The sequence below is a fragment of the Lepus europaeus genome, chromosome 14, assembly GCF_033115175.1.
Source record: "Lepus europaeus isolate LE1 chromosome 14, mLepTim1.pri, whole genome shotgun sequence".
Classification (NCBI taxonomy): Eukaryota; Metazoa; Chordata; class Mammalia; order Lagomorpha; family Leporidae; genus Lepus; species Lepus europaeus.
Window position 1 is genome coordinate 90,520,123 of NC_084840.1, and position 26,514 is coordinate 90,546,636.

At 37.7% G+C, this 26,514-nt stretch overlaps 1 protein-coding gene and 1 long non-coding RNA gene across 2 annotated transcripts in view; both read right to left on the reverse strand.

Moving 5' to 3' along the window:
• Positions 1–653: 653 nt before the first annotated feature.
• On the reverse strand, positions 654–5,524 carry LOC133773915 (uncharacterized). The gene is made up of 3 exons (XR_009867978.1): positions 5,445–5,524; positions 1,001–1,130; positions 654–713 (listed from the first exon to the last, which is right to left on the reverse strand). It is a non-coding gene; the product is annotated as an uncharacterized LOC133773915 (long non-coding RNA).
• Positions 5,525–5,765: 241 nt separating this feature from the next.
• The window catches only part of LOC133773513 (POTE ankyrin domain family member A-like), a 109,103-nt gene continuing 88,354 nt past the window's right edge, over positions 5,766–26,514 (reverse strand). The window contains exons 8-15 of the mRNA XM_062210822.1: positions 22,218–22,332; positions 21,877–22,050; positions 19,225–19,331; positions 17,094–17,228; positions 9,760–9,832; positions 9,417–9,531; positions 7,417–7,457; positions 5,766–5,921 (exon numbers count right to left, since the gene is read on the reverse strand). Coding sequence (XP_062066806.1) covers positions 5,766–5,921; positions 7,417–7,457; positions 9,417–9,531; positions 9,760–9,832; positions 17,094–17,228; positions 19,225–19,331; positions 21,877–22,050; positions 22,218–22,332 — 916 coding nt within the window. The remainder of the gene's footprint in view (positions 5,922–7,416; positions 7,458–9,416; positions 9,532–9,759; positions 9,833–17,093; positions 17,229–19,224; positions 19,332–21,876; positions 22,051–22,217; positions 22,333–26,514) is intronic.

Sequence of the window (26,514 nt, forward strand, 5' to 3'; positions counted from 1 at the left end):
CAAGCTCGTGGTTAAGAATATTATGCTACATAGTTTCAATGATCTGGGATTACTTTGCAATTTATTGCAGATAAGTGAAATAGTCCTTTTCCCATTTCATTATTTTCTTTGGCCTTGCCTATCTTCCTGCTATACTAGTTTTTTTTTTTTTTTTGCTTTTTACTTGTTGAACCAAGAATTTAGAGGAGCCATGGAATGTAATGTAGATCAAGGACATAAACTCAAAGCAAAGGAGAGAGGGGGTAAAGTGAGAGGAAGCTGGGTGGGAGGCACAGAAGGAGAGGGATGGAGGACAAAGGCATAGCATTATACTCTTAGAATTCCATGAGCTCTATGGAGCCTAATAAAACACTAAAAAGACAGAGAGAGACTTTAGAAGATATGGATAACAAAGTTATCATTGTAATTGTGAAGTCTATTCGTCTTCACAGCTTCTACAAAACAGATGATAATAGTAAATGATTGCAAACATAGCTGCCCTACTATGCATACCCTGTTCTTTCCCAGGTGGTAAGAGCAGAATGATAAATTCTATGTCTTTCTGTCTTATGCAAGTGTCTGTCTCCTAAGTAACTTTGTTTCTTCAGTCAATCACCAGTCCTGTTTTAACATCACTAAAATCAGGTAGTTCCAAATCACAAGAAGAGACAGTACCTTAGAATTCCTTTCAGATTTGCTGTCTTCAGGATCTCTTTGGGAGGCAGACTCCTTATCTACAAATGCAGTAACAGATCAACTAGTGAGCACATTAATTCACATGGAAACAATTTACATAAAGGTGTGTCTCTCTCCACCCATGAATATTGCAATGCAATAAATATTTCGATGAAATAAAACCAATAGTAAGGATGAATTTCAAGGGTTGAAGCTGTTTCGGGAAGAAGTTGGTTATATAAAAAAAAAGTCAAAGAAACCCTCAAAATAAATGGATTTCCAATTCAGAGCTACTCATTTCTGTTCATTGTATTTTAATATTAAGTTTTGATAGATATGCACTCACTATGTTTGTTATCTTTGTCCAATCCATGATCAGAGTCCTTCCCATATTTATTAATTGTCTCTAGTGGAGCAACTTGAGTGATGGCAACATGTTTTTTACTCTTCTTACCCGCTACAGTTGACGTTCCTTCCTACAGAACAATAAAATACAAATTCAACAAATACACTCAAGTTCTCAACCCCTCAGCTACTCATTCAGTGAGACAGCATTTACTATGTGTATCAAGTCAAGGGCCAGTCCTTGAAAAATCGAAGCATATAAACAAACAGCAGATTCTACCCCATGTTCACTTAGAGGCAGACATGGGAAAATAGAACAGAAAAGTATAAATCACTGTATCCATCGTTGAAGTATATATAGTTGAAGAATAGGTGGAGAAGTGTATCCTCAATTTAATCTTGGAAGGTCAGCAAGTATTGCTCATTTGGGGCTACATTTTGAAACGCAGATCAAATGAAATCAAAAGTCAGTCAGTCATGAAGGCATTCTATACAGCACAGATGAGGCAAACTATGGTATAGGCATAAACAAGGCAAATTAGCAGCCCCAGATATGGAGCTACAATGAGAACGTACTACTTTAGTAGAATGGGGTTTAGTGATGTATGGCAGATTTAAGACCTAAGGACCAAACCAATGGACATGCTGGAATGTGAATTCTCCCCTACTGGAATGGAAATCTACTCAATAAGCAGTTGAATTACATGATTACAAATATTTTTAAGGGACCACTCTGGCAGGAAATACACAATGTACAAAAACGTCTTCAGTTTGGCAACACCAGATTTGACGCACACAGACAACTTTTAGAAACCACATTTTGTCAAAGGAAAAAAACAAACAAACAAACTTTGAACACAAAATAAAAACTAGAGGGTGGGAGGTTATGGGGGATAGAGAAAGCTTGAAATATGGGTAAGAAACCAGAGTTACATTGAAGGAACGACTTCCTACTGCACTCACCTCCACCGCTGGGAAGAACCAGCACAGCAAAGGAAACACCTGGTGTCTAAGAGACTGACCGAAGGAAATCTTTGGTAAGGAAGTAAGGACAACTCTAAATGGCAGTAGGCTCAGAGAGCCAGTACAGAGAGAGGCAAGGACAAAGGTGTGAGGGGATTATGTTTTACAATAACCTAACACACACTGCATGAGCAAACAGAAGAATCCTCAAACCTGCAGTCATAAAGTAACATGAAGGGACGAAAAATCTTAGTCATCCTGTTTTGTTCAATACACATAATATACATGTATTGAAATACCACACTGTGGCCATAAACGTGTCATATTTAGTCACTCAAGAATTTTGAAAAGAAATGGGAATAGACAAAATCACTCAGAAAAAGCATATACTGATAAGAAAATACATATAAATAAATGTTTGTAAAACATTAAAATAATATAAGTAAATAATGTGAACCTAAAATGAAATCTGAAATTTGGATAACCAAAATAAAAAGGCAGAACCTATGAGATTTAATTTTTCAATTACATATTTCTACATATGTTTGCAGCATACAAAATGTCATATTTCTACATTTGTTTCAAGAATTTAAAATAAAATTTTAATTTATAAATTGAAATATAACATACATTTCTTACTACAGTGAGAATATGTGCTTCTGGAATTTTATGGCAATAGGCATTTTTCAAATCTGCTAAAAATAGAGTTCTGTGAAAAAATATAAGAGGCTACAGGAGGAGTGCTTTTCAAAAGTCTTGATTGCTTTAATGTCACAAAACCAAGTCCTGAGAGTCAGTCAGTACTCTGATTAAGCAGGGTGAGCTGCCAGACTTTTCCTTTTGTATTTTAAAAATTATCTCAGCTTCTCACAAAAAATAAGGAGACAGAAGGAAACAGGGAAGAAGAGAAAATGAATTAGAGTGGCATAGAGAAGCAGGCCTACAGAGGTGCCATCTGCTAATTCACTCTCCAAAAGCCTGTAAGGGCCAGGGCTCAGCCACACCAATGCCAGGACCTGAGTACTCCAACCAGTTTTTTTTTTTTTTCTCAGAACTTTTACTTATGGCAGACAGGTTGAGTCAAATGACAACGTAGTCAGGAAATCTTTCCTTTGTGTAGTGTTCAACCAACACTAAGCAAATACATGTGTGAGGTACATATGCAACTCTTTTCCAACTAGGCAATATCTTCAAAGTTATAAAAATCTCTACAAAGAGATAAATAGGGAGTCATGTTTTAGCTCCTAAAATGTGACATTCATTTCACATTATGTTTTTCACAAGTGACAATATAAATATCACCATGATTATGGCTGTCTCATGGTGTAAGTCTTGCTCATTCCTAATGCTTAGTATGATGAGGTCTGGGAGAGAGAAGAGAGGGGAAAAAAGCTGAATACAGAGGCCCTGCACTCACCTCAACCTCAGGGAAGAACCAGCACAGCAAAGCAAACACCAGGTGTCTTGGAGACTGACTGAAGGAAATCTTTGGTAAGGAAGTAAGGACAACTCTAAACGGCAGTAGGCTCAGAGAGCCAGTACAGAGGGAGGCAAGAACAATGTATACGGTAGCTCCTACGCTGGTGTTATGGCCAGGGGGACTCTATCTCACTGAGGAAAGTAAGCAGGAGGCTCTAAGGTTCCCACCATCATGGCAGAGCAGTGGCCCTAACTACAGAATTCCACAATCCTCGGTTTTCATTTACCCAGAAAGCTGACTGTGACTGAGGGCCTTCTTTGCCCTAAGAAAGACTCCATTATGCCTCTTTCCAAATCCCCAGACCCGAGTGGTTGCAGCAACACTGCGGCTATCCTCTATCCTGTCTTGGGGACAGCAAGTAGCCCAGATGCAGCAAAAGGACAGAAAGCCATCCTAGGTGTGAGGTAGATAGCTCATCTTACTTCTTCATCACTGGGCCAAGGGTTTAGCTCCTAATTCTTTTTTCCTAGGTCCTAAAGGCAAGAGAGTTGGCTGAAGGGAATGTCTAGATAGTCTCAAAATCTCGCCTTCACGCAACTTCAGACATGGGTAAAGAGAAGCTTATATTACATAGGTGTGAACTCTTTCCCAGATAAGAAATATCTTCAAGTATATTTGAAGAAACAACAAATCTAGTTCAGAAATGGGCAAAGCACTTCAAAGGACATGTCTGAAAAGAGGTACAATGGCAACAAACATGAAAAATTGATCAACATCAACACCCTCCTAGGAAAAACAAATCAATGCCTTAATGAGATATCACCCCCGTAACTCTCAGGATGGCTAAAAGTCAAAAGAAGCCACAAGAACTAGCAAGGATGTGCAGTAAGGTGGACACTTGTACACTGTTGGTGGCAATGTCAATTAGTCCTGCTATTGTCTAGAGAAGTATGGAGATTTCTTTAAGAACTAGTAATAGAAATGCCATGTGATCTAGCAATCCCACTTCTGCTTATACACCTAAAGACAGGAAGGTACTGTATTGAGGATCTCTGTGACCACCATATTACAGCTGCAGTGTTCACAAAAGGCAAAAGAGGAAATCAAAATCCCCTTTTGAAGGTGAATGGATAGAGAACATGTGGCTCATGTGAACAGTGTAATAGTAGTCAGTCATTTCAAAGAATGAAATCTGGCATTTGCACCAAAATGAATGCAACTGGATGTAGGGGGAAAGAAGCTGACACAGAAAAACAAATATCTCATGTTTTCCCTTCAAAGAGGCAGCTGAAGTTGAAAAATGAAAAAAACAAAAAAAAAAACAACAAAAAAAAAAAACAAAGAGACAGAAAAGCTTGTGTGTTTCAATACTGTTGTAAGCGTCGTCTTTATAAATCTTATTGTATAATGTTGTCAAGCTCGTGGTTAAGAAGATTATGCTACATAGTTTCAATGATCTGGGATTACTTTGCAATTTATTGCAGATAACTGAAATAGTCCTTTTCCCATTTCATTATTCTCTATGGCCTTGCCTATCTTCCTGCTATACTAGGTCTTTTTTGCTTTTTACTTGTTGAACCAAGAATTTACAGGAGCCATGGAATGTAATGTAGATCAAGGACCTAAACTCAAAGCGAAGGAGAGAGGGGGTAAAGTGAGAGGAAGCAGGGTGGGAGGCACAGAAGGAGAGGGATGGGGGACAAAGGCATAGCATTATACTCTTAGAATTCCATGAGCTCAATGGAGCCTAATAAAACACTAAAAAGATAGAGAGAGACTCTAGAAGATATGGATACCATAGTTTTCATTGTTAATTGTGAAGTCTATTCGTCTTCACAGCTTCTACAAAACAGATGATAATAGTAAATGATTGCAAACATAGCTGCCCTACTATGCATACCCTGTTCTTTCCCAGGTGCTAAGAGCAGAATGATAAATTCTATGTCTTTCTGTCTTATGTAAGTGTCTGTCTGCTAAGTAACTTTGTTTCTTCAGTCAAACACCAGTCCTGTTTTAACATCACTGAAATCAGGTAGTTCCAAATCACAAGAAGAGACAGTACCTTAGAATTCCTTGCTGATTTGCTGTCTTCAGGATCTCTTTTGGAAGTAGACTCCTTATCTACAAATGCAGTAACAGATCAACTAGTGAGCACATTAATTCACATGGAAACAATTTACATAAAGGTGTGTCTCTCTCCACCCATGAATATTGCAATGCAATAAATATTTCGATGAAATAAAACCAATAGTAAGGATGAATTTCAAGGGTTGAAGCTGTTTCGGGAAGAAGTTGGTTATATAAAAAAAAAAGTCAAAGAAACCCTCAAAATAAATGGATTTCCAATTCAGAGCTACTCATTTCTGTTCATTGTATTTTAATATTAAGTTTTGATAGATATGCACTCACTATGTTTGTTATCTTTGTCCAATCCATGATCAGAGTCCTTCCCATATTTATTAATTGTCTCTAGTGGAGCAACTTGAGTGATGGCAACATGTTTTTTACTCTTCTTACCCGCTACAGTTGACGTTCCTTCCTACAGAACAATAAAATACAAATTCAACAAATACACTCAAGTTCTCAACCCCTCAGCTACTCATTCAGTGAGACAGCATTTACTATGTGTATCAAGTCAAGGGCCAGTCCTTGAAAAATCGAAGCATATAAACAAACAGCAGATTCTACCCCATGTTCACTTAGAGGTAGACATGGGAAAATAGAACAGAAAAGTATAAATCACTGTATCCATCGTTGAAGTATATATAGTTGAAGAATAGGTGGAGAAGTGTATCCTCAATTTAATCTTGGAAGGTCAGCAAGTATTGCTCATTTGGGGCTACATTTTGAAACGCAGATCAAATGAAATCAAAAGTAAGTCAGTCATGAAGGCATTCTATACAGCACAGATGAGGCAAACTATGGTATAGGCATAAACAAGGCAAATTAGCAGCCCCAGATATGGAGCTACAATGAGAACGTACTACTTTAGTAGAATGGGGTTTAGTGATGTATGGCAGATTTAAGACCTAAGGACCAAACCAATGGACATGCTGGAATGTGAATTCTCCCCTACTGGAATGGAAATCTACTCAATAAGCAGTTGAATTACATGATTACAAATATTTTTAAGGGACCACTCTGGCAGGAAATACACAATGTACAAAAACGTCTTCAGTTTGGCAACACCAGATTTGATGCACACAGACAACTTTTAGAAACCACATTTTGTCAAAGGAAAAAAACAAACAAACAAACTTTGAACACAAAATAAAAACTAGAGGGTGGGAGGTTATGGGGGATAGAGAAAGCTTGAAATATGGGTAAGAAACCAGAGTTACATTGAAGGAACGACTTCCTACTGCACTCACCTCCACCGCTGGGAAGAACCAGCACAGCAAAGGAAACACCAGGTGTCTTGGAGACTGACTGAAGGAAATCTTTGGTAAGGAAGTAAGGACAACTCTAAACGGCAGTAGGCTCAGAGAGCCAGTACAGAGGGAGGCAAGAACAAAGTATACTGGAGCTCCTATGCTGGTGTTATGGCCAGGGGACTCTATCTCACTGAGGAAAGTAAGCAGGAGGCTCTAAGATTCCCACCATCATGGCAGAGCAGTGGCCCTAACTACAGAATTCCACAATCCTTGGTTTTCATTTACCTAGAAAGCTGACTGTGACTGAGGGCCTTCTTTGCCCTAAGAAAGACTCCATTTTGCCTCTTTCCAAATCCCCAGACCCGAGTGGTTGCAGCAACACTGCAGCTATCCTCTATTCTGTCTTGGGGACAGCAAGTGGCCCTGTTGCTACCAGGAGTGCCTGATTCCACCTCCCAGCTCCCCTGCCCACTGTCAGAGCCAGGCTGCTTTACAGGGCAAACAGTAGGTCCCTGCCTGTAGGGCTGAATTGCTGGGCACAAGCTTCAGGGGTCTGTCTTCTGCCTCTGTTTTTAAAAAGATAGAAGAAACAAGCACTGCATTTTAGATTTCAACTTCGCTTAGTGCTTATATTTAAAATATCATAACAAGAGACAGTACCTCAGGGTCCGAAGTTGATTCTTTAGCTTCATCTTCTGCTCCTAAAGTAAACATCATTTCTATAAGAGGTAGTCATAGATCTGATAATAAACATTATTATGAATTCTAAATATACATACATAGATGGAATCAGGTGCCTTCAGGGTGGTATTGCCATAGATTATCTTCCAGAGTGGCTATACTATTTTGCATATGGACGAGCAATGGATGAGAATCCCTATTGCTCTATTTCCTTATCTGCAATCACTGTTTTCATTGTTTTGAAATCCCTAGCAGTTCATGATGTTCAGAATCACTTCTTAAGTTCACTTGCCATCTTCCATGGGAAGGTGTTTGTTATGCTATTTTCCTGTTTTTAAGTCTGTTTGTTGTTTTTTAAATTTAGCTTTAAGAGTTCTCTAAACAGTTTGGTAATAGTTGTGTTTTTTTTTTTTTGGAAATATATCTTTTGCAAATATTTTCTTCCAGGTTATTTATTATACCCTTTGTGGTATATTGGAAGAACTAAATTTTTTTATGTGTTTATTTTTTTTAATTCTTTATTTTTTTGACAGGCAGAGTGGACAGTGAGAGAGAGAGACAGAGAGATAGGTCTTCCTTTTGCCATTGGTTTACCCTCCAATGGCCGCCACGGGTGGCGCACTGCGACTGGTGCACCGCACTGATCCGAAGGCAGGAGCCAGGTGCTTATTCTGGTCTCCCATGGAGTGCAGGGCCCAAGCACCTGGGCCATCCTCCACTGCACTCCCTGGCCACAGCAGAGAGCTGGCCTGTAAGAGGGGCAACCGGGACAGAATCCGGATCCCCATCCGGGACTACAACCCAGTGTGCCGGCACCGCAAGGCGGAGGATTAGCCTATTGAGCTGTGGCGCTGGCTAGAACTAAAATTTTGTTTCTTATCACTATTCACTTTTCATGAACATCAATATACTAGCAGAAACTCAGAATAACTGGTCTTTACAACTTGTTCACCCTAAAGATGCTTATGCAAATCTCATCCATGGCTGCCATACATTTTGTTACCTCAAGGGAATGAATGCTGTCACTTACGGTAAGGTAGAAAGGTATATAATTTATCTTACACTGCCTGCTTTCAGTTTATAGACCAAGCTGTGTCATGTCAAAATGCAATCTTAATTCTTTAGCATAGAAATCAATTTAAAAGGCCTGTTGTTTCCATCATCCTAAAATAATACCAAGAATCCCTAGAACCATCTGAAATAAAGTTCAATTTATCAATTTAAAAATATGCTAATTTATATTTTAATTTAACTCTGGATTTTCTAATTATTAAATTGATCTGCTCTATTATTTCTATGCCATGCCATCATTTGGTTATCTCCATAGCTTTACTCTATGATTCAGTCCTGAGAAAAGCAAATTTTTCTCGTTGTGCTTTTCTTCCTCAAAATGCTCCAGTAAATGTACATACATTAAAGCCTCATTAAAGGAAAAATAAATACACACGCACACACACACACACATCTCCATGAGTAATTCAACAATATATAAAAGTAACAGCACAAAAAAATTCCAAAGGGTTGAAGAAGTTTCAGAAAGAAGAATTTGGTCCTATGAAGAAAGATATTAAAAAAAACAATAAAATACATTGGGTAGCATTATTTATGGCTTCACATTAAACTTCATACAGTAACATTTAAATAGAAGGTTTTCATACACTGGATGGAACTGGAAATCACTATCCTAGAGAAATAGGCCAATCACACAAAACCAAATCTCACATGCTTTATATATGGAAGCTATAGAAAGTACAAAAACTGCTTGGATGCCATATTATTTGGTCTATAATCATATTGTTTTTAATGGATTATATCAATACATCCTTCTTTCCTCACTCTGTTAGCATTGTAATGAATCCCACATTTTTCTTACATTAATATTACTGTTTTTGAGAAAAATGTATATAAGTGTACATATATATCAAATGTTAAAAAATGTTCAATTTTAAAATTTACAAAAGAAATTTTGATCCACTTACCACACTTGTTATCTTCATGGACTCCATGAACACGAGTTATTCTGTCGTTCTTGGGTTGCTCTTCTGGTGCACTGTGAATGATGGCACTTGTACATCCTGGAATTATTAAGTCTTTCTATAGGAAAAAACACACAACCTCAGCAAACATGTTCACTCAGTTGTCCCACCACCCATTCACTCACTAAGACATTTATTGTGTAAATCAAAGCATAGGCACTGTCCTAGGAAAAGAAGAATTTGTCCACGGAAGGCACTTACTGCAGCATGTTAAAGTGGGAGTAGACATATAGTCAACAAAAACTCAGAGCAAGAAAAAAATTAATTCCATAATAGAGCATTTTACCTTGGCAAATGAAATGAGGCCTTTCTCATATGATGCAATCAGTTCATGATTAACATCAGGTATTTCCAAAAGCCTTGTGCACAAAAATATATAAGAAAAATAGTTAAATATTTTCTATAAAAAATCAGGGGAAACATCAACTAAATTTCTGCTAAATGATATTTTTTGATACAATGAAAATTTGACTCTTGTTTTAAAAAAACTTTTCATCCTCTATTTCTGCCTACATTACTCTCACCCGACTGAAATACTTGGTGAAGATAATACATCCCATAAAAAAATCTGTGAACATCAATATACTAGCAGAAACTTTACAACTTGTTCACCCTGAAGATGCTTATGCAAATTTCATCTGTGGCTGCCATACATTTCATTACCTCAAGGCAATGAACACTGTCACCTATGGTAAGCTAGAAAGGTATATAATTTATCTTACACTGCCTGCTTTCAGTTTATAGACCAAGCTGTGTCATGCCAAAATGCAATCTTAATTCTTCAGCATAGAAATCAATTTAAAAGGCCTGTTGTTTCCATCACCTTAAAATAATACCAAGAATCCTTAGAACCATCTAAAATATTTGAAAACTAAAGATATAAAAATCAAAAAACAAATGTGTAGGTTGTTGTTGGAAATGCCCTTCTCAGAGATATTAAGATGTTCAGTGATTTTCCCAAATAAGTGTTGCTGTTTCCTCATTCAGGTAAATGTAAACCAGTAAGACTTTAAATCCCATATAGGTGCTTATATACTTAAAAGGGAGACACTGCTGAGAAGAGTCATGGTACCTGTACTTTTGTTTCTGTTAATGGTATCTAAATATCTTGCCTCCTGTGAGCTCCTAACCCCAAATAACTCTTCAGGTGTCAATCACAGTTATGTGGTTTGGATAAGAGTTCAGATATCAACAAAAGGCCCATGTATTTGTGGCTTGATTGCAAAGTCTTATTTAATGGATAAATGGTAATGGTCAATGGATTAAGAGTAGAAACAATGCAATTATGGTGTCTAGGTGATGGGCCTAAAGGAGGTCTTTAGGTCACCAGGGGCTTGTATTGTGAATGAAGTTCTCCTGAGAGGAGTGAACTATACAATTGTGCTCTCTGCTGCTGGGTGCACCGTGTTATTCTCCCTTTGTATTCATTCCACCAACCAACATCCTCATCATGCTGCCACTTGTTCTTGGACTGTGAATCTCAAAACTTTATGCCAAAATAAATCCTATTCCTCTGTATGTTAGCCAACAGGTATTTTTCTGTAAGTAACAAAAAGCTGACAAACACATACAACCTCAAACATTAACATATTATACAGAAGATCAGTTTAGTATATATTAGGTAAAGATTTCAACATTTTGCCCATATAGCAACATAAAGTGAAAAAACTACCATTGGATTACTAATTATAGCATTAAATAGCAATGTACAGCACATTAAAGACAGAGATCCTACATAATTTTTTTTCAAATTAATTAATTTTCTATGCCATTTCCATTTTAACAGGGGAAAGGGAGCGGGAAAGGGGAGGGTTGTGGGCGGGAGGGAAGTTATGGGAGGGGGGAAGCCATTGTAACCCATAAGCTATACTTTGGAAATTTATATTCATTAAATAAAAGTTTAATAAAAAAAATTAACATATTAAGCCTACAAAGCACAGAATCCTGAGAAGAGGGTGGACTCAAACATACAATTGTAGGCACTACTTCCCTCTTCTAAAAAACAAGCTACGTTGAGTCTCAGTCATCTTGCCACAGCAAGTCACATGTAGCTCTGTAGGGCTTACCAGCCAATCCTATCCCCCTCTTACCAGATACATACCAGGGAGAGATGTCAGAAAATGGAAAAAAAGAGGTGGGCATGAGAGGACATCTGCCCTGGACCAAGTTCTTTGCAGATCATCAACCTCCAGGCCCCTAGTGCTCAAGGGAGACTAGATTACCCCTTTGAGTGTGTGTGTGTGGGGGGGGGCATGAAGTAGATGATATAGCATTACAGTCTTATCTGATATGGAGACTCTTCCCAGTGACTCTAAAAATCCACCTGTTGTGCAAGCATCCCATGTGGGCACTGGCTCATGTTGCAGCTACTCTTTCCAACTGTCTGCTTACAGCCTGGGAAAGCAATGGAAAATAGCCCAAGTCCTTGGGTCCCTGCACTCATGTGAGAGCCAGGAAGAATCTCCTCACTCCTGGCTTTGGATTAGCTCAGCTCTAGCCATTGCAGCTATTTGAGGATGAACCATGGATGGAATATATATATATATATATATATATATATATATATAGAGAGAGAGAGAGAGAGAGAGAGAGAGAGAGAGAGAGAGAGCGCGCAGGTTTTCTTTATTGATTCATCAGTTGATGAACATCTAGTTTGATTCCATATCTTAGCCATTGTAAATTCAGAATTTATCTGAATTGGACCTGTATCTTGATGCCACTGTTGTGTAAGTCTGTATCCATCCATGTTAAAGGGTAAGAGAATGCATTTGGGAGCAAGGCAGGCTGACATGGGTCAGTTAATTCTTTTACTACAGGGTCATAGGTCAATCAATCAACCCCTCAGCACTATAGTTGCCTAAATAGTAGGAAATAAACTACATTAACATATACATTGCAAAACTGGTTGGACAATTATAACAAGCAACAAATGTTAAGTACACAATATCCATCCAGCCCAGAGGAGAATACATAATGCATTTCTTTGCTTTCTATTAGTTAACAAATGGTTTTAAAAATCATTAAACCCTACCTTTTTCTATATTCTTTAGAATGCTCATCATCTATTAAAGAAAAGTAAATACATTTTAAATTAAATCAATAATAGAATAATATAGAATGTTATAATATATAGTACATTGTTAAAAATTACAGCTTTGGAGCCAGGTGTTTGACACAGAAGTTATGATGCTTCTTTGATGCTCACATCATACTGGAGTGCCTGGGTTTGGGTCTCAGCTTTGCTTTCAAACTGAGCTCCCAGCGTACCTTGACAGGCAGGAGGTTATGGCTTAAGTAATTGGGTCCTTGTGACCCATCTGGGTCCTGCTTTTGTCTGGCCCAGCCCCAGATATTGCAGGAATTTAGGGAGTAATTATCAGAGAGGGAAATAACACTCTCTGTTGGCTATCTATAGCTCTGCATCTCTACATTTCACATAAACTGAAAATAAAAATTAAAAAGAAAAGATTGATCACACTTACACACTTTTGATCACACTTGCAAATTATAGCAGAGTGATTATTAACTATATTATTGATAGCCATTATGGAACCTTACTTCTGCTACTTTGAATTTATCAATGTAAAGTGAATAATACAATTAATTAAGATGATATGGAAAACATATGCTCTATACAAAGACTGTAATCCAACTGAGAGACAATTGTATCACTAATAGAATAAGTATAAAAGACTGTAGGGTCCCAGTGCTATGTCACAGCAGATAAAGTCACTGCCTACAGTGCTGGCCTCCCTCATGGTTTCCAGTCCAAGTCTTGGCTGCTCCACTTCCAATCCAGATTCCTGTTAATGGGTCTAGGAAATCAGCAATAGATGTCCCAAGTTCTTGGCCATGTAACCATGTGTGAGTAGCTGAGTTTGACTACCAACTCCATGTTCTGACTTCAGTTTGCTGCCTGTGCAAACTCAGAGAGGCAGTGAGGCTCAAGTAATCAAGCTCCTCCCAAGCACGTGGAAGACCTAGATGGAGTTCCTGACTCCTGCCTATGGCTTCCATCCAAATGAGGCCATTGTGAGCATTTGGAGGACAAATCTGTAGATGGCAGCTTTGTTCTGTAAGTCTCCATGCCTCTCAGACACAAACATACACACACACACATAAACAGATATATATCTTTTTCTAAATTACACAAATGCCACAAAGAGATAAAGGGCCACAATTAGTGATTTTCTTCAAATAATTGTGCTTCAGGTTATAAATATCCTACAATAAACCTCTAAAATTTCTAAATACTAGATTACAAAGAAAGATTAAGGAAAACACACATATGATTAATGATTGACTTATCTGTAACTGCTCTTCTGTGATCAACTATTTCTTATGTTTACATTTTTTTCCTATGTTGGGACTAGCTGGAGAAGTTTTACCTGGATTTGTAGCTACAATCTTCTCAAGTACAGCATTTTCTCGAAACAACGAAATGAGTTGGTAATTTTGCCTATGTATAAGAATGAATAAAATTGTTTCAGTATTGATAAGGACAACTATCAAATGTATCAAATCCTTAGAATATTTCTGACAGTATCAAAGTTAGTACCAGAATTTACATTATGCCAACACACTTCATAATTATATGTTCTACAATATAATTTTCTTAAACTTATTGTAAAGATGAAAAACAGTAAGGTGAAGAAATCCTGAATTAAAGGGGGTATAACTCAATAAATTAACTAAAATTAGCATGACATAATAAGGTATCATAAACTCAGAAGACTCAGCTCTGTAGCCAACAGGTATGGACAAGTCACTTGTTTTAACCTCAAACTCTTCTAAAGAGTAAGGATTTTCCTATGTCTTCACTAGTAGTTGTAGAGATTTAATGTGTTAATATATAAAATACATAAATGCTCAATGAAATGAAGCAATGGAATACTTTGTTCTTGAAATTTACTACTGAAACTATTTTTGAATCCCGAAGAAAATCTGTAGTCTGTTTTTTCACTTTTCAGGCTACAGGAAATGTCATTAGTTTCTCATTCTGGCTATTAGTTACTCCATACAGCTGTAACCATAGATACCTCATCTACTTAACATATTGCAGCTACATGCATTTGTAAGTATATCACTTCACTAAGTTAGGTAACATAATTGATATGATTATTCACACTAAGGGTACAAAACTAAGAGCTGTCAAGTACTGGGCAGACTATTACTATTCCTGTTAAGGATTCAAACTCTGAACCAGTTGATATTTGCAAGTATGATGCTTAACGTCCCTGTTCAACTCCACCTAACTTGGAGGATAAAACTCCACTTTATTACATGGTTTCTGAGAAGTTATGCATGGGGCTTAGCTCACTTAAATCCATATAACATACTTTAGATTCAGAGAATTCTCAAGAATGGCTTGTGAGGCAGAATTTAAAACTACTTTGAAAATCTGATATAAAATGCACATAATTTAGAAGATTTTCATTTTCACTATTACAGCAAACAAATCACCTTAGATCCAACACATACTCTGGAGCACAGTAACATACATGGGACATTCCACAAACCAAGAATATATGTGCCCAGAATATAAAGAAGCCTTAGGGTACATATCTGGTGCAAAACATTAAATAAATTCTCATCTTTTCCTACATTATCTGAATTTGTCTGACAACAGAATGGTACCAAATATAAACTACTAGCAAAGTCAAGAACCTTATAAAGAACACATCATGAAGGTTTAAGGCTAAGAAGTAGATGCCACCTGAGGTTCTCATAAATAGCCTATTTTTTAGCTATATACATGCCAAAACCTAGGAAGTCAGAGTGGGGTGTTAATACTTTGTGGACAGTGACTGAGTATATAGGCATATGTAAGTCAACAAATAGACATTTTAATCTCAGGATATAAGTGCACATCACCACGAAGACTAGGGATCTGGATCAGTAAAAGAATCCTGGTAACAAAGGTCTATCATTACTAGACTGCAGGGGCAGCTTCCCTAGCAACATGGAAGTAATAAAAAATAAAAAATAAGTATTTTTTATTTTTATTTTTTGACAGGCAGAGTGGACAGTGAGAGAGAGAGACAGAGAGAAAGGTCTTCCTTTGCCGTTGGTTCGCCCTCCAATGGCCGCCGCGGCCGGTGCGCTGCTGCCTGCGCACCATGCTCATCCCAAGGCAGGAGCCAGGTGCTTCTCCCGGTCTCCCATGGGGTGCAGGGCCCAAGCACTTGGGCCATCCTCCACTGCACTCCCAGGCCATAGCAGAGAGCTGGCCTGGAAGAGGGGCAACCGGGACAGAATCCGGCGCCCCGACCAGGACTAGAACCTGGTGTGCCAGCACCGCAAGGCGGAGGATTAGCCTGTTGAGCCACAGTGCCGGCCCAAAAAATAAGAATTATTAGAACCCCATCTCTCTGATGAAGGAAGATTGCCTTGAGAACCTCATCTCTCTGATGAAGGAAGATTGCCTTGTCAGGCTTATGGAACTTCCTGGCTTCTTGTAAAACTCAAGAAAAAGAATTTAAGAGGCAGCTCCCAGGACAAAATATGAAATTTCCTGCTAATCTGGACATTGAAGGCCTAACCAACTAAGTAGAACTAGGAAGGTGTGACACTGTTTGGAGGATCATGGCAGGGGTTATATTTGAAATAACATGGATAATGTGGGCAGCCGCAGGGATAAAGACCTTCAAATCTCTGAGATAAAGAATTTGTACCCATCTGTACTTCTAACTAGCCAACCTTTCGCTTTGCTTTCTTTTTGTTTTTTTTTTTTTGTTTTTTTTGTTTTTTTGTTTTTTTTTTATTTTTGACAGGCAGAGTGGACAGTGAGAGAGAGAGACAGAGAGAAAGGGCTTCCTTTGCCGTTGGTTCACCCTCCAATGGCCGCCGCGGTAGCGCGCTGCGGCTGGCGCACCGCGCTGTTCCGATGGCAGGAGCCAGGTGCTTATCCTGGTCTCCCATGGGGTGCAGGGCCCAAGCACTTGGGCCATCCTCCACTGCACTCCCTGGCCACAGCAGAGAGCTGGCCTGGAAGAGGGGCAACCGGGACAGGATCGGTGCCCCGACCGGGACTAGAACCCGGTGTGCCGGCGCCGCAAGGCGGAGGATTAGCCTAGTGAGCCGCGGCGCCGGCCGCTTTCTTTTTGTTTTAAAGATTTATTTATTTACTTGAAAGTCAGAGTTACACAGAGACAGGAGAAGCACTAGGAGGAGGAGGAGGGGGAGGAGGAGAGGAAGAAGGAGGAAGAGGAGGTGGAGGATGAGAGAGGGCTTCATCTGATGGTTCACTCCCCAGTTGGCTGCAATGGCCGGAGCTGCACCGATTTGAAGCCAGGATCCAGGAGCTTCCTCTGGGATTCTCATGCAGGTGCAGGGGCTCAAGGACTTGGGCCAACTTCTATTGCTTTCCCAGGCCATAGCAGAGATCTGGATCGGAAGTGGAGTAGCCAGGAATCAAATCAGCACCCATATGGGATGCCAACACTTCAGGTGGCAGCTTTACCCTCTACATCACAGCACCTGCCCCTCTGTTTAGTTTCTGACTGTTGAAGTAAAGGGACTCACTGCCGTTCCAAAAACTGTGAGAGCTAAGTCATCTGAAAACATGAAGTACTTATACCTCAACTTCATGTTGATTACAATGTTAGTGTAAACACTTACATATTACGTTTTTGAAGAGCATGATCCCTAGCAGAATGTCCAGCAAGGTCTTCAGAAAGCACATCAACCCCTAGTTCAAGAAGAATGTGTACTATGTTTTCCGTACTATACCGTGCTGCAAACATGAGGGATGTTCTAAAATCACAGAAAGAGAACTTCATTAAAAACTTCAATGAGGCTACTCAAACAGCTGAGTTGCTCTATTTTACCAACTTAATATCTTGCCTGTGTATATGTGATCATTTACTTGTATTAATGGACATAAGCATCTTGGAATATCAAATGCTCATCTCCAGAAATTATCTCCAGTGTTAAAGAGAAAGAAACAAAATAAAGCCTCTTGTCTAACTGGGGTATTCCATAGAAGTTACTAATTTGAAGTCTTTAAGGGATAGTAACGCCATTGAGATCACTTGTTTAAATCAGGCAGTTTTAAGTGAAGAATTCACTCTTATTTCCCCAGTTTTAAATATTAAATATATCCCAGTCAGATAAGTAAAAGCTATCTGAAAGCATAAAGCTCTTATATTATATGGCAATAACAGTCACAGCAGTTTCAGTTAGCAATGGTGACAACCACGTGTCAGCTACTGAATTACATTTTATATATGACATTATATGCAACTACATCTGAAAGATAGGATACTTTACTATCCCACTTTCACTTCAGGTTAGATTTAATAGTTAATGTTCCCAAGGTTGCACACCAAACAGGTTGGACATCTGAGAATTAAGCCTTGTGCTATATGTCTTTTCTCTTTCTCATTTATTATTTGTCGTCATCAAAGGAAAAGCTTATCTAAGTAAACACATTTCTTCCCTCTTCCCATACTAATTACAAATAAAATTATAAGGATCAGGCATTTAATCTTGGTATTATGACATCAATTAAGAAGTCCCCTTCCCATATCAGACTACCTGGTTTGATTCCCAGATCCAGCTTCTACGTGTAGCCTCCTACTAATACAGACCCCGGAAGACATTAGTTATATTCAGCTTAGATGATTAGATTCCTGTAACTTCATGAAAGTCTTTATTGCATTCTTAGCTCCAAGCTTCAATCTGGCCCAGCCTGAACTGTTGCAGGCATTTGAGCAGTGAAACTGAAGTGAGAGAGTTCTAATTCTCTCTCTCTCTCTCTCTCTCTCTCTCTCTCTCTCTCTCTCTCTGTTTCTCTAATCTCTACCTCTCATAGAATTTTTTAAAAACCATGCTTTTAAAAATATCAAATATCAAAATAAAGCAGAATGAAAAAACTGATAAAATCATACTATCTGCTAATAACCACCTACAGTTGTTTAGTTATAACTTAACCACAATATACTTTGAAAAAAGAAATTAACAAAAAAAAAAGTCAGCAAAAAGACAAGATGATTTTCAATTCCTATTTATGTATACTACAGCATTTTTAAAAGTAGAGTATGTGGGCGCCAGATTCTGTCCCGGTTGCCCCTCTTCCAGGCCAGCTCTCTGCTGTGGCCTGGGAGTGCAGTGGAGGATGGCCCAAGTGCTTGGGCCCTGCACCCCATGGGAGACCAGGAGAAACACATGGCTCCTGCCTTCGGATTGGCGCGGTGCGCCGGCAGCCATTGGAGGGTGAACCAACGGCAAAGGAAGACCTTTCTCTCTGTCTCTCTCTCTCACTGTCCACTCTGCCTGTCAAAAACAAAAAAAAAAAATCAGAGTACATAGGAAAAAAAATGTTTTAAGATTTATTTATTTATTTATTTGACAGAGTTGGACAGTGAGAGACAGAGAGAAAGGTCTTCCCTCTGTCGGCAGAAAAATTTTAAAAAAATATTACAGAATGTTTAAGAAGCTCAATAGTGACTCATATTTATTAAAACAGTAAAACTAAAATGAATAACCTTTCATTAATATCAGACTATACAACCAAAAATCAGATTACTATTAAAATATAGCAGTCACTATCATAAGAGAATATGACCATTCCTATGTAGCTGGTTGTGTTGGCCAGTATGCATAATTGCTTTCCTAGCAGATAGATTTTTATTGTTACTTTTCATTGTATCTCAATAATATACTAACATTTTATTTCATATTTCTGACTTGAATGACTTTATAACTGATAAACATCACTGAGTTTAAAATATAGAATGAAGTAATTTACCTGTGTAGCTTATCAATTGCGAAAACATCTGCATTCTGTAATATTAAAAATTTAACCATACTTTCTTGGTTTTGTTGAATAGCCACTAAAAGTGGTGTGAGGCCAGTCTGTAAAATGATTCACAGTTCACATTATTACATATTTCTCAACAGAACTGAACACATTTCAGATGACAATGCAAACTCGGACATCAAATGTAGAAGGTAAATTAAAGGAGGCACTTTCTTCCCACCCCGTGCTTTCACATATGCTGCACATTTCTCTTAAAACTCTCCTCTCCATTGCCTCATTGTCTGGAACCTACACATCACCAAGACTCACTCCAAACAATTGCATTCCAAGATTCACTGCTTCCATCAAAACACTCACCACAGCATATTACAATTATTTGATTGCACCCAATAAAAACACAAGGTCCTCTGGAAGGCAAGGGCTACATGTTTTACCTCTGTAGCCATAAACCCTAAGACATAGTAGTTAATATTTCAAGCATTCTTATTGAACTGATGACCTAAATTATTGTCTCAAGAACAGCGTTTCTCAATACATATTTCCAAGAACATTTACTTTTGCACAAATTATATATATACTGTCCACCAACAGAAAAACGTCATGATCATGTGTTTGAGAAATATAAGAAAGCCATGCATCCTGTGTTCCCCTAGGTGGGGAGAGAAGCAAACTGGAGGGTATCTGCTTTTTAAAAACAGGAAACCCTCTGTACAGCATACAACTCAGTAATCTGAGCTCAAGGATCCCTGATTGGAATCCTTCAGATAATCCTGACAGTCAGAGGTGTGCATCAGTCTCCCAAATTTTATATTTTGAAACAATTTACAGAGGCAAACTACACACATCTCTGCACCATGTTCAGTCGATTCCTTTGAGTCTTTGTGTCAGCTGGCAATGCATTTCCAAATGATTTTGTATAAAGCAGGTATTAACATGTAATATCTTCACTTTTCTTAGCATCATCTAATTCACAAAAAGAAAGATCAGGCCCAACATGTAGTAAACAGGGCACACCCAATATATGATTTTCCAACAGTTAAACAATCATCCATTAGTATTTAAATCTGACAGTTTGTTATCCAAATGGATATTTGAGATACAGGAATGTTGAAACTGAACTATTAAAAGAATGTCCATCCATATTCTTAACACTACCATGGCTTTCAATTTTAAGTCTGCCATAGCGATTATGTGTCAGCGCTCCATGAATTCAAAACAACAAGATCTGATTGTGTACCATAAAGCTTCAATGAGGAAAAAGGTTCATAATTTGCTATAATTCTAACCATAAAGCCCTGCTTGCAATATACATTTCTTTGTAAAACGACCCATAAGCGTTATTCTGTAGGCTGAGAACTGTTAGTATTATTTCTCTTTGAATTTATAACTATAAAGGAAGAGAAAGACAGATAAAATCAGAGGTTAGTATTGTTGGAATGTAGCATCCATCAAACTCGAACTCTTCTAAAGATTCTTAATAGTTTTTGGGACCTAAGAACTTACACATTACAATTAAGAGTTTGGTGGTTCTTAACAAGGGTTTTATCAGACTCTCGGAGATATGTTTTTAAGTATACATGTAAAGGCGTAGTAAGATTTACTGAAATAAAATACTCTTGGGAGAGACTAGACTAGTAAGTTTTTCCAGGTCATTCTGATATACAACTCCAGCCGAGAACTGGTGCAGCAGACAACCACCACTTCCGTCTCTCCTCTCACACACATCATTTGGAGACTTGACCAAAACAAGGAATGAGGAAGAGACACACACACTGAACATCCCATTTCATTTTTCTTGAGTAGGAATAAATCAACTAACAGTAAACTCAAAGTGCGACTTAGATTTATTTGTAGGATCCTTTTCTTCTACTTTCCCACAAACACATTCTATATTTGAGAGCTGAGTTTAGACACTTTTCCTCAGCAGCACTTCCTACCAGAATAAAATGTCAATCATTTGTTCTTCCCTCTTGTTTTCTACATTCATCACCACCTAGTCACTCCAAATATGGTTCCCCCAAAGCAAATTTACAACTTATTAATAATATTAATGAAAGTACAAGTTATTATACTTTCAAAGAATACTTGGTCTACACAAAACTCAACAAAAATAAATCAAAAAATCCCACCTCCATATTTTCCCTCAATTACCTAATTTACACGTTTCATTCTTCTATCCTTTTCTCTTGCAAAGTTTCCCAGTTAACCCTTGACACTCTAAGGTAACTTTTATATAAATAAACTTATTTAGGAAATTGACAGCAACAGCCATATTTCTGTTTACTTATAACATGCTTTTTTCTTGAGTTTTAAGCAAAAGCCTATGTCAAGACAAAATTTGGCTTCTCCTGTTTTTGCACCACTTAGAAAAAAGTAACTGGGAAAATATATTTGAAAATATGTCTGACCTTTAACAAATTCAGTGCTTTTATAAATGCTGGCCATAAATGCCTCTCAGTCTGTCCTTTCCAGTATTTCTGCAATGGTATCAATATTTAAACCTAAATCTTGGACAGTTTTTATAAAATATCTTTATTCAATGCAGCTTGTACTCCCAAATATGAGAAACTGCTTCTATATATGTCAATCTTTTAAAAATGTATTTCCAATAGTGTAAAAATTAAGTTAGATGATCCATACCTTATTTTTTTTTTCAATGTCTGCATTGCTGGAAAGCAGCTTTTCGGCCATTCTTACGTTTTCTCCATAGGCCACATAGTGGAGAGCAGTGTTGCCAATTTCATCTGCACTATTTGGATCAGCACCATGATCCAGTAACAGTGTAGTGCAGTACTCAGTGCAACACTGTACAGCCTGCCAGTAATACACCAATCACAAATTGTAACTTCTAGAAATTCAAAGAAAAACTCCCCATCCCAATGGTTGCACCAGGTAGTCATATATAAATAAGATAAATTCATTTTTATTCTAAGTATATAAACCAAGCCCTTCCTATACTGGGGTGGTTGGGCACTAAATACCTTTATTAGCGGTGTTGCAGCCCTTTTATCTTGCCGATCAATTTGACATGCTCTGCTTATAAGCAGAGCTACCACATCTTGATGGCCTTTTGCACAGGCCCAGTGCAGAGCAGTCCTATAGGAAATTATATTGCACAATCACAAAACAGGCAATTCTCATGTAATTGTAAGAATAAAATAGCATATTCCCCTACCCTCAAATCTAATACTTTTCTTCTGAACAAAGAACTTTATGATCACTTCTTATCACTAAACTAATGAAAGAGAAGCCTATTAAAGAAAAATAACATGATCAGCCGGCGCCGTGGCTTAACAGGCTAATCCTCCGCCTTGCGGCGCCGGCACACCGGGTTCTAGTCCCGGTTGGGGCGCCGGATTCTATCCCGGTTGCCCCTCTACCAGGTCAGCTCTCTGCTATGGCCCGGGAAGGCAGTGGAGGATGGCCCAAGTCTTTGGGCCCTGCACCCGCATGGGAGACCAGGAGAAACACCTGGCTCCTGGCTTCGGATCAGCACAATGTGCCGGCCACAGCAGCCATTGGAGGGTGAACCAATGGCAAAAAGAAGACCTTTCTCTCTGTCTCTCTCTCTCACTATCCACTCTGCCTGACAAAAAATAAATTAAAAAAAATAAAAATAAAAAAAAATTTAAAAAATTAAAAAAAAGAAAAATAACATGATCATTACATTAACCACAGCTTGGTTAAATACTATTTTAAGTTATGACTAGGACTTTGAGTATCTCAATTTCCTGATTAAAAGAATGGGGAGAAAAAGAGTAGTTGTCTCAGTTTACCATTGTGATGCTTAAATGAAAATCTATGTAAAATATTTAGAACGGTTACTGACAAAACTAACAGCTCAGTAACTGTCAGACGTAGTCATTACTAATACCATGACTTAAAAACAGCATTTTAATTGAGTAAGATAATATAATTATCCTGACTTTCCATATATCCTTGAAGCATTAGAGAAAATATTATAATTCACTGACTCTTAATATGGTCAATGCCTCTCACTTTATCATTTCTCACATTGAAGTGCTGCTTATCATAATTCATTACTTTTCCCACTGTAATTGGCAGCATTTAAAAATTTAGCATCTATTGAGATAATTCTATGGTTCTATGGTTTTGTTCTTTGATTTCTTAAGGTGATGTATCAGATTTATTAATTTGTATATGTCAAAATGTCTATGTACATCAGGGATAAATCCCATTTCATCTGGGTGAAGGATTTTATTAGATGTGTTGTTGGATTCCATTAGCTAGAATTTGTTAAGGATTTTTATCTGTGTTAATCAGTGACACTGGTCTATAGTTGTCTTTCTTGGTTGTTAACCTTTTTTCCTGGTTTTGGAATAAAGTGATATAGACATTTGGACCAATGGAAGAGATTAGAGAGCTTAGAAATTCATCTGTGCATCTACCATCAACTAATCTTTGACAGATGTGCTACAATCACTCCCTGGGGAAAGGACAGTCTCTTCATCAACTGGTGCTGCAGAAATTCGATCTCTGCATGTGGAAGTAGGAAACAAGATCCATACTTTATAGCTTTCACAAAAAACAACTCACAATGGTTCAGGGATCTAAACCTAAGACTCAGAACCATACAATGACTAGAAAAAAAAACATAGGGGAAACACCATAATTCATTGGCATAGTCAGGGACTTCTTGGATTAGACATCAGAAGCACAGGGAATAAAGGCAATAATAGACAAATGGAGTTAAATCAAGGTAAGAAGCTTCTCCACAGTAAAGAAAGCACTCAACAAAGTAAAGAGGCAATCAACAGAATGGGAGAAAACAATGCAAGCTATACATTGGATAAAGGATTAACATCCAAAATATATACGAAGTTCAAGAAACTCAACAACAACAAAACAGAAAATACAGTTAAGAAGTCGGAAGAAGATTTAACAGACATTTTTCAAAGCACGAAATACAAATGGACAACAAGCACATGAAAAAATGCTCAGGATCACTAGGCATCAGGGAAATGCCAATGAGTTCCACACTCACCCTAGTTAGAATTGTGTTCATCCAAAAATCAAAAAATATAAAAAATGCTCGTGAGAGTGTGGGGAAAAGGTACCCGAATACACTGTTGATGGGAACGTAAATTAGCATAACTATTATGGAAGACAGTTGGAATATTTCTCAAAAATCTAAAAATAGATCTACGATATGACCCAGCTATTCCACTCCACAGAATTTACCCAAAGGAAGTAAAATCAGCATATAAAAGAGTTATCTGTAACCCAATATTTATAGTAGCTCAACTCACAATAGCTAAGATATGGAATCAACCCAGATGTACATAAACTGATGACCACATAATGTGTGCTATGTAACCATGATGGAATACTATTTAACCATAAAAGATGAAATCCTGTCTTTCACAACAATATGCAATTGGAGATCATTAAGCTTAGGGAAATACACCAGTCCCAACAAGCAACTAAAACATTTTCCTGGATTTGTAGTAACTAACATACAGAGTACAAAATATGCAGATGAGTGAAATCGACATTTTAGATTTGATTATATATAGCCCTTATCTATACTCCTGAGAAAACATTGTTTTCCCACTTACTACTTATTGAATTCTTTATTTAGTGGAAGGTTAAGCTTGTGATTACAAAGTAAAGTGAAACTTGGTCATTGTAAAAATTAAAATAAAAATAAGAAAGTAGGAGAGAGGGTGAGAGTCAGGCAAGGAGGGAGAATAGGTTGGGAAGTACCATTATGTTCTTAACATTGTATATATGAAATACATGAAGTGTGTTATCTTTATATAAAGTGTTTTTATAAAATAGAAAAAAAATGGCTCATTGATACCTACTGATCACACAATCCCCATGGTGCCTAACAATAAGCGCAAAATAGCATATAAAAACACATTTATGGCAACTCTAGCCATATGATTGGCATTAAATTTTAGTTTCTAAAAGTTCTATAGTTTAGAAGAGACAGATAACATTACAAACATGTTTAAAAACAAAGTAATTCTTTAATCTCAGTAATATTAAAAATTTAACTAGAGTGTCTACATCCGATCATTGTGGAAATGACAAGATAAAGAAAATTTCACAAGAATTCAAATACCTCTAAGTAACAATTTTAATCACATTTTGTTGGCTAACACAGTCCGCAATTTGTGTGTATGTATAAACAAACACTTTTCTCATACAAATTGCCTACATATTTGTATGTCCACATGCATCTGTGGGACTCCCCACCTTTAATGGTCACCTATCAATGCAATCTATGAATGCGCCATAATTTATAGGTCCATTATGTAGGTTCTTCTTAACATATGGCCCTTTTAAGCAGTTGTAAGAGGAAAAAAATGGCATGCCTACCTCTAAAAGTTATTTTAAAAGAATGAAATTGAAGGGTGGAGGGCATATGCGTTTTTCAAATACGACACAGGGGGCTGGCACTGTGGTGTAGCTGGTAAAACCACCACCTGCAGTTCCAGCATCCCACTGGGTGCCAGTTCGAGTCCCAGTTGTTCCTTCTGATCCAGCTCTCTGCTATGTCGTGGGAAAACAGAAGATGGTTTGGGTCCTTGGGTCCCTGCTTCCACGTGGGAAACCCAGAGGAAGCTCATGGCTCCTGCCTTAGGACTAGCACAGCTCTAGCCATTGTGGCCAATTGTGAAGTGAACCAGCAGATGGAAGACCTCTCTCTCTCTCTCTCCCTCTCCCTTTCCCTCTCCCTCTCCTCTCTCTCTGTAACTCTTTCAAATAAATAAATAAATCTTTAAAAAAAAAGTGACATAGTACTTAGAACCAAATTCTCAATATAAAAAGTCACAAGCAATTTGACCTTTACCCCTAATATTGCTATTCATTATCATAAACTATGTGGATGGAATGTAGCATTTCATTCATCTTTCAAATTAAATTCTTTTTCTCACCAGAGACACTAAATACTGTTTTCTATGTCCATAGATCACTTGTATACCTACAACACATATATATCCCAATTTAAAATTAAGTTCGGTATTGTTTTCCTGCTTTGCACAGATTTCTGTAAAATGAAGATACATTTTTTTCACCTGAAATAACCACGTTGTAAACATTTTTGAAGATACATTGTTTTGTTTTGTTATTTTCATCCAGATACACAGGAAGTTTTATTTTTATTTTCCTAAGCAAATATTCAGAGTAATTCCTTAAAAACTGCTTATTTAAAAGGCAGAGTGAAAGGGAGAGGAGGAAAGGTACAAAGAGCTGCCATTAACTGATTCACTCCCCAAATGCCCACAACAGCCAAGGACAGGCCTG